At 39.6% G+C, this 16,716-nt stretch overlaps 1 protein-coding gene across 1 annotated transcript; it reads left to right on the top strand.

Moving 5' to 3' along the window:
* Nucleotides 1–7,642: 7,642 nt before the first annotated feature.
* LOC108556135 (fork head domain transcription factor slp1) lies at nt 7,643–9,555 on the top strand. Its single transcript, XM_017912100.1, has one exon. The coding sequence runs from the start codon at nt 7,868–7,870 to the stop codon at nt 9,143–9,145; it is 1,278 nt and encodes a 425-aa protein (XP_017767589.1). The 5' UTR covers nt 7,643–7,867; the 3' UTR covers nt 9,146–9,555.
* The last annotated feature ends 7,161 nt before the right edge of the window (nt 9,556–16,716 follow it).

Below are 16,716 nucleotides of genomic sequence, written 5' to 3'. Positions count from 1 at the left end.
TTGCCACAGATTTGAAATTTCTTTGCACCCGTTATTTAAATATTTTTATCTAAATATACTAATTTGTTGACTGTTAAAAAACATAGAAGATATTGACATCCATTTCTATTCACACTCCTGTGGTAATAGTTACATAAATTTTTAAATATATATGTCTTGGAATGAGTTTAAGAAGTATGCATGGGATGGAAATATCTAATGAATTCGGGTTATTATGATAAATGAGTATGCATGTAATGATCGAGGTGTTGTGTGAATTGCGTATATTAATGTAATATATGAAAGAAGGGAAATAAAAGGAGAGTGATTTGGCATGTGTCAGTTGCAATTGAGTTTTAATAGCGAGAAGACGTGTGAGCATGTGATTGTGATAAATTACAGGCAACCCTCCTATAACACGGTAGATAAGTTTCTAGAAAATGCCGTGTTGTATGAAACCGTGTTATATGAGACCAGAGCCAGTACAAGAAAGAGGGCTACGTTCTTAAAACTTGCTAAAAACAAATTTTTCTTTAATTCTATATAAATGACACAAAACGAAAATATTTTAATTTAACGCAACTTTAATTTAATAAATTTCTTCGCCGTCATTGCTCATGTAGAAGTACAGTGTTGTGCAAAAGGTTTCGCAATTTTCTTATCGTGTTGTAGAATGCCGTGTTGTAGGAGGGTTCCCGCAATTTATGAATCGTGTTACAGTGAAACCGTGTTATAGGATGCCGTGTTGTATAAGGGCTACCTGTAATTATATTTTAACCTAATATTTATGTTTAATAATCTTTATGTTCCGCGTTCAACTATTTATTTATTAGGTTTTTCTCTTGTTTGTTTTTCTATTTTGGTTTAATTATTTCTTATTGCATTACTTTCAGTATTACTATACTACTACGTTATTACTGAACATTTCATTTTACTACTTTTATTTTATACCGAAGGTCTCCTGTCTGCAAATAAAGTATTATTATTGTAATCCTAGGCCTACGCGGTTGCACGATCCCGTATCCTCGACTTCAGTCAGAATTTCGTTAGCAAATATCAGAGAAACCAACGTTGCATCTTAGGGTCATCGCGAAACATAATGGTGGTCACTGATAACAATAAGCTGACAAGACATGTCTATTCTGATACTCGTTATTCGAATTTTTCGCTCGAATTTCGTCATTAGCGTCTCCAGTTCTAAGGCAGGACGAGGAGTTATTACCTGGCAGTCCCTGTCCTCAGAACCGCAAGTATGGGAATTAGGAAGTAAGCTTTAATTGTTTGGCCAAGTGATCCGTGCAATTTCAAAGTAAACCTCGTCATGATCCTAGATCTACGCGTTAGACAGTCCCATGTTCTCGACTCGTCAGAATTTCGTTAACATAGATCAGCGAAACCAGTATTGCACCTTAGGGTCACCACGTAACATAAGGTAGCTGTTGATAACGAGACATGTCCGCTCAGATATACATTGCCCGAACGTTTTACTCGAATTTCGTCACTAGCTTCTCCAATTCGAAGGCAGGACGAGGAGTTATGACCTAGCAGTCCCCGTCCTCAGAACCGCGTGTGTCGAAATTAGCAAGTAATCCTCAAAACTTTGCCAAGTGATCCCTGCGATTTCAAAGTAAACGTCGTGATGATCCAAAATCTACACGGTAGACAGTGCCGTATCCTCGATTCGTCAGAATTTCGTTAGCGAAGATCAGAAAAACCCGTGTTGCATCTTAGGGTCATCGTGCAGCATAAGATAGTCGCTGATAACAAGACATGTCCATTCTGTTATATTATTCGAATTGGAAAAGCTAATGATGAAATTCGAGTGAAAAATCCGAAGGCAGGACAAGGAGTTATGACCTGGATGTCCCTGTCCTCAGAACTGCGAGTATGGGAATTAGGAAGAAAACTTTAATTGTCTGCCCAAGTGGTGTATGCAATTTCAAAGTAAACTTTGTCATGATGAAGGATCTACGCGTTAGGTAGTCCCATGTTCTCGATTCGTCAGAATTCCGTTAGCAAAGATCAGAAAAACCCGTGTTGCATCTTACGGTCATCGTGCAGCATAAGATAGTCGCTGATAACAAGACATGTCCATTCTGTTATATTATTCGAATTGGAAAAGCTAATGATGAAATTCGAGTGAAAAATCCGAAGGCAGGACAAGGAGTTATGACCTGGATGTCCCTGTCCTCAGAACTGCGAGTATGGGAATTAGGAAGAAAACTTTAATTGTCTGCCCAAGTGGTGTATGCAATTTCAAAGTAAACTTTGTCATGATGAAGGATCTACGCGTTAGGTAGTCCCATGTTCTCGATTCGTCAGAATTTCGTTAGCAAAGATCAGAAAAACCCGTGTTGCATCTTAGGGTCATCGTGCAGCATAAGATAGTCGCTGATAACAAGACATGTCCATTCTGTTATATTATTCGAATTGGAAAAGCTAATGATGAAATTCGAGTGAAAAATCCGAAGGCAGGACAAGGAGTTATGACCTGGGTGTCCCTGTCGTCAGAATTGCGAGTATGGGAATTAGGAAGAAAACTTTAATTGTCTGCCCAAGTGGTGTATGCAATTTGAAAGTAAACTTTGTCATGATGAAAGATCTACGCGTTAGGTAGTCCCATGTTCTCGATTCGTCAGAATTTCGTTAACATAGATCAGGAAAACCCTCGTTGTATCTTAGGGTCTTCGCAAAACATAATGGTGGCCACCGATAACAATAAGCTAGACAAGACATGTCCATTCTGATACCCGTTACTCGAATTTTTCGCTCGAATTTCGTCATTAGCTTCTCCAGTTCAATAGCAGGTCGAGGAGTTATGACCTGGAAGTCCCCGTCTTTAGAACTGCGAGTGTGGGAATTAGGAAATAAGCTTTAACCGTTTGGCCAAGTGATCCGTGCACGACATCGACCTCAGAGTCCGACAATAGTGGAATGGCGAATAAAAGGAGCACCGTACTCCTATGCAGGTGGCAAGGACATCGAACATGGCCTCCTTGCCGGCGATTTAATCCTGTTAGCGTACAATGATGGGAAACAATGGCCGTGGGCAAAGTTTATCCGATTTCGGCGGACAGGGTTAACCACCCCTTCTCTCTGTCTCTCTCGGCCTAACGCCTGGCTCTCTCTCTAATCCGTCATTTACACGGTAATAGTGGAAAAGCCATTAGGACTACTTAGAACGTTCTATTGATCCTGGAAGTGCTGGGAATGCCGCTTTTTAATTTCCATGTATTGTTTCATTACCCGAAACTCGTGTCAACAGACTAGCTTCCAGGAACTGGCCTAATGGCGACGATGTTTAACGGTTAAGTGTAAATCAGAGGATCAGGCTAATTGGATATTGCTATGACGAGTCTGCGTTTGATGACGCTCACGTTCCTTTCTGAAAAATTTACGTTGCATTCGAGGTTAGGGTAGTTATTGTTCTTGGAATTGTACCGATGGCAGGTGTTCAAAGGATGTGTATTCTTAATACAATACTGTAGGATACCATTTTCAAAGAAGTTGGTAGTCGGCTATTTCCAACAAAACACATTGTAAACCGAAAGATATCTTCTAGAAGCAAATGGAAAAGTTATCGTATATAACAAAATTAAATTGCGCGGCTAATTCCTACACTCGCGGTTCTGAGGACGGGGACTGCTAGGTCATAACTCCTCGTCCTGCCTTCGAATTGGAGAAGCTAGTGACGAAATTCGAGTAAAACGTTCGGGCAATGTATATCTGAGCGGACATGTCTCGTTATCAACGGCTACCTTATGTTACGTGATGACCCTAAGGTGCAATGCTGGTTTCGCTGATCTATGTTAACGAAATTCTGACGAGTCGAGAACATGGGACTGTCTAACGCGTAGATCTAGGATCATGACGAGGTTTACTTTGAAATTGCACGGATCACTTGGCCAAACAATTAAAGCTTACTTCCTAATTCCCATACTCGCGGTTCTGAGGACAGGGACTGCCAGGTAATAACTCCTCGTCCTGCCTTAGAACTGGAGAAGCTTATATCGAAATTCGAGCGAAAAATTCGAATAACGAGTATCAGAATAGACGTGTCTTGTCAGCTTATTGTTATCAGTGGCCATCTTTATGTTTCGCGATGACCCTAAGATGCAACGTTGGTTTCTCTGACATTTGCTAACGAAATTCTGACGAATCGAGGACACGGGATCGCGTAACCGCGTAGATCTAGGAGTATAATAATGTAGGATACCAAAAGAAATCGCGAATCGGCTATTGCCAACAAAAACAAATTATAAACCGATCGATATCTTCTAGAAGCAAATGGAAAAGTTATCCTATATAACAAAATTAAGTTGCGTGACTCCCCTACGGGGAGGTGAAGCGTAGGTTAAGGAAAGCATAAAAGCGTGGTCCTTGACAACCAAAACAGAGTTCTTAGAAATCGGTTGTGACCATCACAAGCGTGAGTCGCTTGTTTTTGGAAAAAGAGTTTTAAAAGAGTGCGTCTTTGTGTGTTTTCGTTTCGTTATCTTGGTGTTCTTTTTCTAAGTTAAATCAGTTTACGAGTTTTGAGTTTGTGTTATCGCGTTCTTGTTTTTTCGTGAATTTTCGGTGTCTCAAGATCTGTATTCGCCATCCTACGATACTTTACCCCGGTTTCCTTGGATTGTGTTGCGTTGGTCATGATTTTATGCTGTAGGTAAAGGGAGAGGGGTGCGTGTTTGAGTTATTTCCGGATGGACGCGTGTGTGTGTGGCTCGTTGGGGTTTTTCTGTATTGTTAGTCACACGAATGGAGGTATTGACATCTCTCGTGATTATCGATCATTATTGTTAACACTAGAACTACCAACCCAGTGAAAATGACTGGTTCCAGAATTTTCCTTTTTGCAATCACCGGATACCTACACCGGTTTTAAGAATAAAATCGGTATCAACTCGTATTAAGAAAGAAATGTAATCAATATATTCACTCATATTCATCCGTACTGTTGAAATTACTATAATCTGTGCACGTTATAGTTAGGTACCCACTAAAGATCGGTAGTTCTAGTGTTAATGGGGTGGCTGAGTCTTTTCGCGAATGGAGTATATGAGAAATATTATAAATATTATTGAGGTTAGGTTAGGCTAGTGTTTAGAAATAGAATTTAAATACAAGTTATTTTCTCTAGGTGTCTGTTAAGATATGGAGATTGATTGTTATGTAACTGTTGTTTAATTGTTAATTTATTCTCGTTACAAAGAATATTATTTTTATTTCGTTGTTATTATTGTAGGATTTTTAAGATTAAATGAGCGATATATTTTAGCTTATGAGAGATGATTATAGTGATACGCGGGAATAGTATGCTGATCAGGAATGAACTATAGTGATGGATATAATTTAGGATTATTCGACAATATTCGTTGAAAAAGAAAGAAGATAAATGCATTTCGGGTTGATGTTGATGATTCATGTTGAAATGATTCATACTGATTATGCTACGTGTGTTCCAATAATTATAATAATTAAAGAAGGAAGGAATTTGGAGGACCTAAAATATTTTATCTCGTTGCACACTAAATAGATAAATAAAATAATTAGACGCGTTTCGAGAGTTGCAATTTAAACGTTAAATATCAAGAAATTTATATAGCGTGAATTTTTTCCGATATTCTATACATTTTAATGCGAAATACACTTTTATATTCGGATAATTGGTCATGTACATAATCAAAATTAGCATAATCGATGTTATATTGTATTTATTCATATTATATCATATTTTTTATTCATATTATAACGAATCTTATTTTTATCTTATTATTATTATAATTATTATTATTACAGTAATTAAAGAACTAAGGAACTGCATTAATTACTAAAGATAATTATATACATTTCGGAAATACAATTTAAACATCGCAAAAATATTTGTATAATATCACAATGTTTACACGTTGTATACTCATAATAAAATATTATATAATAATAATTATAATAATTATAATATATGCTTGAAAATTCTTGTCAATATGTAGATATACCTAATAAATAATTTTTGTATTAACTTTTCAAACGATCACGTTTGCTTTGAATATTAGATATTTCTCTATTTTGTATATTTTATATATTTCTCGAGTATTCTCGAGTATTATAATTGGACTAATTATGCAAAAGAGGTGTCGTCCAACATCTAATACGATACGTATGCAGTACTATCTCCGACAAAATTTTTCGGCTGAACTCCATAGTACTTATTCCTTCGTTATTTCCTCTTCAAAAAGAATTTTTTGAATTATTTTACCTTTTTGTTTTTACTTCGTGTTGATCAGATTTAATATCTCGTTTTATGCCTATGTTATAGTACCTTATATTTGAAGAGTTATAGTAATTTAAAATAATTTCGAATTAATTTTTTGACAGGGATAGTATTTATTTGGGAATTCGTGTTAATGGCTTCTTCATACATTTCTCTTCTAACAGGGACAAGGGACAAATTTGTTTCCGCTATTTAAAGCACGATATAGCTGAAACTAATACACATTCGTCATTTTAACGTATTTTAGAGTAACAATACTTCATCATTTTACCCCTTGCATTACTATTTAATTATAAAAAATTATGCATTGAAGTGGTGTATAATTTTAATTGACCATATATCCATATACCTGTTATATACTCATTATATACGTCTGCCATCTACTATAAAATTAGATAAAAATTTGAAAAACTCTGAATTTTCGTGAAATATAATTTTGTTTGCGAGAGAAATATTAAAACTACGAAATTCGAGTCAAAGAATCCTAGATGAGTAGACTCCTCCTTTGAATGCAAAATATATTTCTAATTATATTCCAAATATCGTAAATTTTCTTCAAAAACTAACGAATATTAATAATCAAGAAAAATAGGAATATTTTTCATTTCGATACAATTCCTTTCATTTTCCAACTTCAACTGCGGTAATTTCTAAGAGAGGCAATTCCCTCCAAAATATAATTACGCATGCGGATATTGGAATCGAAAGGAAACGGTTAAAGCAGTAAAATAAAAATTCTGGAAACTCGTCAAGAGTTTAGTTAATTTCCCGTAGAAACGCGCACCCTGCATAAATAAGCAATAAAAGCATTAGAGCGTCGGGAAGAAGAAGAAAAAGACAGGAAAGGGATTAGCGAAGGAATGACCGGTAGGGTATCGATTTCGAAGGTAGTACGATTGGATCGAAGAGCACTGGCAGCGGCTGAAACAGCGGCAACAAAGGGCATTCACCCCCCATCGGTGCGGTGTATTCACGCGTGGCCAGGCAACGTGGTCCCCGCAGAGAGTGGGCCGCTAGAGCGGCGTACGAGGGCGTAGAAATACAGATATCGCGTTTGGATTTGTTTGTATACGCGAGTTCGCGGCTTGGAGTTTAGTCGCGGCTGCGCTCCCCACTCCTCGGTCGGCAGCGATCGGCCACCTTCGAAATCCCTGCCCTCGTCGTAACTCCGCGCTGTTTGCACAGTTTACTGTCAAACATTGGCCGCAAACCGCGCTGGTGGGGGGAAAGGACGTCGCCGGTGGAAGGCGAGCGGCCGCCGCGCCGATTGGCCCGCGCGCTCGCCGTGCGCGCCGTGGAACGCGCGGTGGGCGTGGCTTCGGCGATGGTATATATACCGCGCGTGGCGGGGATGACGGCAAATACGCGACACCGCTCCGTTGGGGCAACATCGAGCGTCGTTTGCGAAACATCCACCGTTCGAGGACGCCGAAGGACTATATAAAAGCTTCTCACGCTACGGTACATCGCGAACAGTGCTGTGCATCAATTTCCCTGTGAACTCTTGCTCTGTGTTCCCACGTCTCACCTGTCTACCGCTGGTGGTAGTCGTGCCACCCAGTTTCGCGATATTCCGAGAAGTGCGACGAATACTCGAACTCGAGACTCGTTGAAAGAATGGTGAATATGGAGGGATCGAGCGAGCAGCAAACGGTGACAGCGTCGCCGCCGCCGAGAGCTGCGCTCAAGAGCAGCTTCAGCATCCGCAGTATCCTACCAGAAGCCTGTGCAGGGACCCCGGCCCCAGCCGTTAGCAGATCCGCGTCCCCTGAGATCAGTCACGTCGACGACAGCGAGGACTCTAGCGATCTAGACGTAACAGGCGACGGAGGCACGGAGACGCCACCCTTGGACTGCTCGCGCAACGCAGCCAACTCTGTAAACGCCAATGAGCAGAAGGATCCCAAGGATCGTCAGCCTGATGACAAGAAAAAGTGCGAAAAGCCACCCTACAGCTACAACGCTCTGATCATGATGGCCATCCGTCAGAGTCCCGAAAAGAGACTGACTCTGAACGGCATCTACGAGTACATAATGCGCCACTTTCCCTATTACGAGAACAACAAGCAAGGCTGGCAAAACTCCATCAGGCACAATCTGTCTCTGAACAAGTGCTTCGTGAAAGTCCCTCGTCACTACGACGACCCGGGCAAAGGGAACTACTGGATGCTGGACCCCAGTTCCGAAGACGTGTTCATCGGTGGGACCACCGGGAAGCTTCGTAGGAGGACCACAGCGGCGTCCAGGTCGCGGCTAGCCGCGTTCAAGAGAAGCGTCGTGCTAGGCGGATTGTATCCCTCGGCGTACGCGCCACCAGGTTGGCCCGCGTCTCTGTACACGCTGCCATACCTGCACAGAGCCGCCGGGTATCCGCCAGCCACCGGTGCCTACACCACTCCTGCAGGCTACCCAGCTAGCTTGCTACCCGGCGCGGCGACCAGCTCCGCCAGCAGCTTACCCTGCAAGCCTCAGCCTCTGCCAGCCACGGCTGCGCCCCCGCAACACGGCCCGTTCTCCATGGAGAGGCTGCTGCAGCCTCCAACGGCCGCTGGCTACCCCAGTGGCATCGCCGCGTCAGGAATCCCGGTGTCGGGCAGTCCCTACGACTTCTACTCCACGTTGAGGTCTCTGGCGGCGCACCAGCAGCATCAGAGTACCGCGGTGTTCGCTCACAACCAGCAACCTGCCAGGTACCACGTGAACCAGCCCTCGCTGCTGGGCCAACCGACGTCGGCCACCGCGTCGCCCGGCAGCAGTCCCGAGCCCATGTCTCCTCATTCGCCACCGGTTACCATCTGCAATTCCGTGGCCGTGCAGCAGCCCAGGTCTCTGGCCCACAGTCCGCCCCAGTTGCTGCTCAAGCCCATCACCGTGCTGACCGGCAGGCAAAGCTGAACAACGAGCTCGTTGGTCTAGGTTCAGCCGCGGTTGCACTGTCGCTCCTGGAGCGGTTAGAGTTCACGAGGCAGCCCAGGACTCCGCTCTATGCAGCTCGCCTCACCTTGTCGCAAGCTCTCCCTCTCGTCCCAGTTAATGCGTACGCGGTGATATTGTATGTACTTTTTTTCTTCCCTATATTTCGCGCGATCCGAGTTGTACATATGGATTAGGTCCGCGGGCCTCGGGCCCGATCGACGATGCACGAGGCCCGCGGAGCGGCGAGCAGTGTCCTGCCGCGATATGTGATCTTTAAATTGTAGAAGAGTAATATAATGTCGTTGTAAATAAGCAAAGATTCGCGTAGATGATCTCTCTGGCCGCCGATCCGTGGCACCACGGGGCTCTAGGTCCATGTTCACACCGTTTTCCACCGTTTTTGAGAGTTTCCAAGCGTTTCGGGCGTTTTCCAGCGTATTCGAACGTTTTCGAGCGTCTTAGAGCGTTTTCCAACGTTTTCGAGAGTTTTCGAGCGCCTTTCGGCGTTTTCGAGAGGTTTTGACAGTCTTTGAGCGTTTTCGAGAGTTTCCGAGCGTTCTTGCGCGTTTTCGAGCGTTTTCTAGCGCGTTTGAGCGTTTTCGAGCGTTTTGGAAACGGTTTGGAACCTCGTGGTCGCCGAGGTGCGTGTCGGCTGTTGTTAAATTATGTACATAGTTGGTAATTGTTACGAGTAAGCTATTGACATGATATGTGTATATATGTATACATTTGAAGACCGTGAACGTGTCGTGAGAGCGACACGTGTGCGATCGTCGAAATAAATGTTCAAAACTTTTTTAAAAATCTTTGTCTGCTGATTTCCGAGCACCCCGAAACCTTCTTATCGTCCTTGCATGTTCGACTTGCCGAGTTATGGTTGCGTTTATGTCGGGTTTCAGTCTTCGTTTCTTTTCGAATTTTTGATTTAGATTTTCCGTTGACGATCGAAGAAATTATTTTCGAGAATTTTCGTTCCTTTTTAATTTCTTTCTTTCTATTTTATATTTTGTTTATCATGCTCGATTTAGATCGAGATGATAAATTGGAAGGGATTTTTAGTTTCACTTTATTTCGGTATTTCCTAGGCGATTCGACGGTAATTTTTTGGTATTTTGAATAAGTTTGCGATGATAAAGCTCGTTTCGAGATTTAAGGAAGGTATCGTTTATGATTAGTATAGTTTCGTACTGTTCGGAGTTTGATTAATTTAGATCGAGACGTTAGCTTTTCCTCGAAATTTCTAATTTTCCGTGATTTTTCATCGATTCCATTTCGCATGTTAACATTTTTCCAAAATTTCAGGAATTTTTCGTTTTAATTTATCTTTTTTCGATCGATTTTTCAAGGATATTTCTTTCAATACTATTCCTTTAAGTAGATTCGATAATAATTTTATTCTCGTATCGCGATTATTATACTAGGTGTGTTCCATTTTGCTCTACATTCTTCGAATAATCGATCTATAGTAATTTCTTTCTTCGTCAGTATTTATTTTGAATAAATCTATTTGGGATATTAAATCTTCCACTAAATTTTCAAGATAAAAAACATCATTCTATTCTAAATTTTAATTATTCATGAGATACTTTCTTTTAAAATATCAAATCTTTCATCTAACTTTCAAATTTTCATTCTCCTTCCTTAAAAATACAGCATCCTATCTCGAATTTTGTGTCAAAGATTTGTTACTCGTAAATTTTCAAAAGGTACATCATTTTATTTCAAACTCTTATAATAGATTCGCTAATAATTCCCGTTCCAAATTTTGACTAACTTCCATGAAAATATTAAATTTCCTTTCGATCTCTGAATTTCGATTAATCTTAAAAAGTATATTATTCTACTTCAAATTCCCTTTGAAACTTTTAATTCTCATTGATCTTCAGAAAATGCATCGTTCCATTTTACATTTCTAAAATCAATTCATTAACAATTCTTCTTTCATATTTTCACAAACTTCGCTCAAAATATCAAATTTACTTTCAATATTTAAATTTTGATTAACTTTAAAAATTGCAACACACCATTCTACATTTAATTTTCAAATAATAGATCGATAATAAATTCCTTTTTCGGCAGTATTTGTTTTTAATAATTATATTTGTGATATTAAATCTTCCACTAAATTTTCAAGCAGATAATCAAATTTCCTTTCAATCTTTTAATTTCAATTATCCTTCAAAAATTGCACAATGCCATTCTACATTTCTAAAATCGATTCATTAACAACTCTCCTTTCATATTTTCGTTAACTTCGTTCAAAATATTAAATTTCGTTTCTAGCTTTTAACCCTTTGCACACGGTGATCCTTTCGTTACAGAAATCTAGTAATTCCAAGATTTTCTGCCATAGGGTCGACGATATTTTCAGAACGGTAACTAAGAAGTGCAAATTAATTGTAAGACGTGGGATTATTTTACCTCGATATTCCACGCGTCGTTGGGCAATTTTAAATTCGAGATATTAATTAACAACGATCTTTAGAATCCGATTAAATGGCGACTGAGGGTCGTACTCTCAGGACTTTGGATTGGAAGATTTTCTTGTTGGAAGGAAACAGCAATGCGAAGCTTTTCTTACACTTTTATAAGCTCGCTGATACTCCTTATGCTAAAATAAAAACAGAAAATCGTGCATTTGCGTGAGATATGAACGAATAGAATTATTTTATTTATATAATTATCATCTCCTATTCGGTATTTAAGTTATAGTATTGAGCAAACGGTGACTGAGTGTCACTTCTCGAGTGTAAAGGGTTAACTCCAATTATCCTTCAGAAATTGCAACATCATTTTACATTTAATCTTGAAATAATAGATCAATAATAAATTCTTTTTTCGTCAGTATTTGTTTTTAATAATTTTATTTGGGATATTAAATCTTGTTTTAAATTTTCAAGCAGATAATCTAATTTCCTTTCAACCTTTTAATTCCAATTATCCTTCAAAAATCGTATCACACCATTCTATATTTTTAAAATTAATTCATTAACAATTCTTCTTTCATATTTTCACAAACTTCGCTCAAAATATCAAATTTCCTTTCAATATTTTAATTTTGATTAATTTCAAAAATTGCAACACACCATTCTACATTTAATTTTCAAATAATAGATCAATATTAAATTCCTTTTTCGGTAGTATTTATTTTGAATAATTCTATTTGGGATATTAAATCTTCCACTAAATTTTCAAGCAGATAATCAAATTTCCTTTCAACCTTTTAATTCCAATTATCCTTCAAAAATCGTATCACACCATTCTACATTTTTAAAATCGATTTATTAACAATTCTTCCCTCATATTTTCATCAACTTCGCTCAAAGTATCAAATTTCCTTTCAATATTTCAATTTTAATTAACTTTAAAAATCGCAACACACCATTTTATATTTCTCCATCAAATAGTCGATTAATAATAAATTCTTCTCTTAGCAATATTTATTTCGAATAATTCTATCTAGGATATTAAATTTTCCATCAAGCTTTCAAAAAGGAAGACATCATTCCATTCTAAATTTTAATAATCAACCCATAATTCAACCCATCAACCCATCTTTCCGATTTTGTCTAGTTTCACCTAAAATATCAACTCTTCTCCCATATAACTCCAACTTATAACCCTAATCGATCTTCAAAAAGCACATCATCCTATTTCACATTTCAAGAATCACTTCGCCAATAATTCTCTCTTCGTACTTCATGCAACTTCGCATAAATTACGGAACTGTCTAATCTTCCAATCCAAGCATGCAACTCCATCATCCTCCATATTTCCTCGACTAACCGCGATCTAAAATACCAACCCTGCTCTGCCACCGTTCTCAATTCCATTAACCACATGGACTTGCGATTATCCAACATTACGATCCTTCGATCAACCGTGTATCGAGCAAACTCTGTGCCAAAGGCTCGGAAGACACGGCAAACCTCAGGGAACACGCTCTATCCGCTGGGATCGTAAAAGTAACAGGCAGAACCCAACGGCTGTCAAAACATGGCGCGGAATAAAAGTTTCGCCTGGCCAAAGTCAATGGATAATGGGCCAGCGAAGCGAGGTCGAAGCTTCGAAACACAAAATTGCTTTACTGCTTCCATATAACCATAAACCATACTCCAGCGGCCTTCGAGTATCCTCGGCCTTTGCTTTTCACCATGTCACCAGTTCGAAGATTGCAAGTGCCACAGTTCTCGTCCTTTTCCTTTCTTCCTCGCTGTTGGCTGAAAACAGGAACTCTTTGGTCGACGACGTGGCCCCCATCGAATTTCCTCCTAACACCAAGGAAAAATTGCCGATCGGTTAACCCGTTAGTCCCATTAATGAATACACAGTGACCGGCAAGAGCGTTCGAACGCTATACGCGTTTCAAGGGAGCACTCAGAGCGAAAAATTTCGATTTCGATAGAAGCACGAGAGCGCATGAAGAATAAAGAGTTACGCACGGGCGAATTCTTTCGATTCGCGGATGTCGCGCCGCGTGGGTGAAATCGGTACTAGACTGCGGAGGTTCGGGCACGCGAAATACATCGATACGCGGAAACAACGCGTGCGACGTGCGAAAATATATTATATAGACGCGCGCAGTAGCGTAACAACGCACGCGGAAAAACGCGGGCGATAAATTTATCGAGAACGGGGTATAGCAATAGCTGGATCGCTGGATCGCGGCGAATTTCCTTTTCGCGCACTTCGCACCGCGCAGATACTCCGTCGCTCGCCAAACTTTTATCCCCCATTCCATCCACCCGATCCCGAAGCAGCGTACGTCCACGTTTCCCGGTTTTGGGCGCGATATTAATTCATCCTCCGAAGCGCGAATTTTCGAGGCGGAAATCTTCGTGGCAAGCGCTACGTCGATGCCGCGAATACTTCGCGATCCCGAATCGCGCTAAATCGCCACTCGACGAGGGATTTGTCCAGGAGTACCGCAGCTGTATTCCTCGTCATTTCCCAGAGAATCACTCGTTATCGACGTATGCACGCGTGCACGCGCGCTTCCGTGCGTTATTCAGCACTGCCGATCTCATCGTCGGTAAACGCGTTTAAATTTCGATTTTATTTGCCACAGATTACTCCGGTAATTCGGTGACCGATATCGGATTCTTAAAATCCGCGTGATGAAAATAAACGGAACGCGCAATTTGCTTTGAGCCTGCGCTTAGAAAGATATTCGCGGAACACGCGGGATACGCAAAATACGCGAAACGAACGACGTGTTTCGAGAATCTCTGATCATAAATCGTGTTTCTATCCAGGTCCTATTGTTTTACCTATTTTCGATAAAAATATGCGTTTGCGTGAACATCCGCGGTCTAATCGTTGCTCGAACTTACAGTCCGGTCTCTGTCTGTATTTAAATGTATCTGTATAAAGGCGCGAAATGGAACAGGGCTTTTCAAATAAGAAACGATTAATTTTTGATTCCCCGTCACGCTATAGTCAAAATTTCTCCGTGGGAAATCCCGTTTAGGAAGAGAAAAAGATGTCGTGATTTTGATTCTTGATTTCACCCCTCGGAGTCATTTTTGGCAGACGGAAAAGTGACTGCGCGTGTAACTCGTTACGCTTTAGGTGCACGCAAGTTTTCGATAAAATCGGTATTTTTGGATTCGAGAATTCTTTCTGAATACAGCCTTCCAACATTTTCACGATGTACGTGCATGTGTATGCATGCGTATACGCGGAATTTTCCTGGCGTTATCACTGGAGCGTATCCAGGGTGTGCCATTTCAGTTGACAGGGAGAAGAATGTGGCAGACAAGTGATTTAAAAAGAATAATTCGTTTTGTTACTTTCCAGAATTGTTGTATTTTAGAATTAAAACTGAGTGTTTCTTTTTTCCATTATATATCCATTATATCTTATTATAACAAAAGCTTAGAAATGATTAACTTATTTAAACAAAAAGTTAGAAAAATTATTATTGCCTTATATCGAAATTACAAACGTGACTGGTATATATCTATACACGGTGTTACACAAATCTTGATTCAACCTTCGAAAACGATTAAAGAAGATGGCATAACATTTTTCCTTTTAAAGCTTGTGTGAGTATTGGTCTTACGTATGTGAATGTGAATATGATTGAATGAATTAGACTCCTTTGTTTATAATTGTGCAATCTACGATGTAAATATAATATGTACGAGTGCCGTCTAATATGAATGGTGTTTAGAAAAATGTTTAGAAAAATGTTGAAAAGAATGTGCTAAAATAAAACACTCGTTATAGAATTTTCAAACAGTGAACACAGTAATGAAATCGTGATGAAGAGCGAGAGACAGAGAGAGAGAGAGAGAGTGAGAGAGAGAGAAATTACCAGAAAGAGCGAAACGACTTATTATTTTAATAGCATTGTATATTACCTCGGTTTCATTATTTAAACATTTTACGCTTAAATACACTTTCTGTTTCTCGTTAATAATAGTTAATAATAATTATAAGTACCAGAAAGAGTAAAACGACTTATTATTTCAATTGTATTGCATATTACCTTGGATTCATTATTTAAACATTTTACGCTTGAATACACATTCTATTTCTCGTTAATAATAGTTAATAATAGTTAACTCTTTGCAATCGAGAGGAGCCTCTGAGTCGCCATTTAATCAGATTCTAAAGATGGATATTAATTAATATATCAAATTTACAATTACCCAATGATGAGTGGAATATCGAATCTATATATATATATTATTTATAATAATTCTACGTCTTAATTTCTATACGATTTCTTCTTTACCGTTTTAAAATTATCGTCGACTTTATGGCAGAAGGCCTTCGAGTTACTATTTTCCTGTAACGAAAATATCGTCGAGTGCAAAGGGTTAATAAGATATTCCCTTACAATTCTAGTATCAGTATAGTTTCAGTATACATTATTTCTTCAACGTCATCGAGCAATTAGGAGTCTGGTGGATTAGGATCCAATGATCATGCTGACCAATTTACCGTTCCTCCTCGTCCTAGCTAACATTCATACCGTTTAACCCTTCGCACTTGACCATTTCTTGGCTAAAGAAGAGTAGGAGTTCAAAGATTTTCTGTTACAAAGCTGACGATATTTTTCTAAGCAGTGAATAAGAAATCGTATGATAATTAACACGTAGAATTATTTGATTTTGGTACCTCGCATACCGTTACATTATCTGAAATCTGACATATTTGTGAATATCGAGCTTCGAATTTTTATCAAATGGCGACTGAAGAGCGCCTCTCGAGTGCAAAGGGTTAACTCTTTGGGGCACGGATAGGTTAGGTTAGAAAATTGGTGTTTCTAGTGTTAGCAGGGGGTGCTGGTATTTTTGAACGAGAAAGTATTTACCTTCTCAGATATCCCACATTCGAATTTCTCTGAATCTTCACTCGATTTTCCAAGATCCTACACTCCTCGACGACGCCATATTGATTGGGATCACCAGAAACACGAACTTAATTAATTTCTATGTTATTTAAGAGGGGATCCTGGTGTAGACCGAAAAAATTCGATTCTTTTTTATTCCTTTAACACGTCCCGTGCCACGAGTACCATTTGTGGTGCACGTTAAACT

This window comes from Eufriesea mexicana, unplaced genomic scaffold, assembly GCF_001483705.2.
Source record: "Eufriesea mexicana isolate 0111107269 unplaced genomic scaffold, ASM148370v2 scaffold325, whole genome shotgun sequence".
Lineage (NCBI taxonomy): Eukaryota > Metazoa > Arthropoda > Insecta > Hymenoptera > Apidae > Eufriesea > Eufriesea mexicana.
This window is presented reverse-complemented; position numbering and strand designations above follow the sequence as displayed.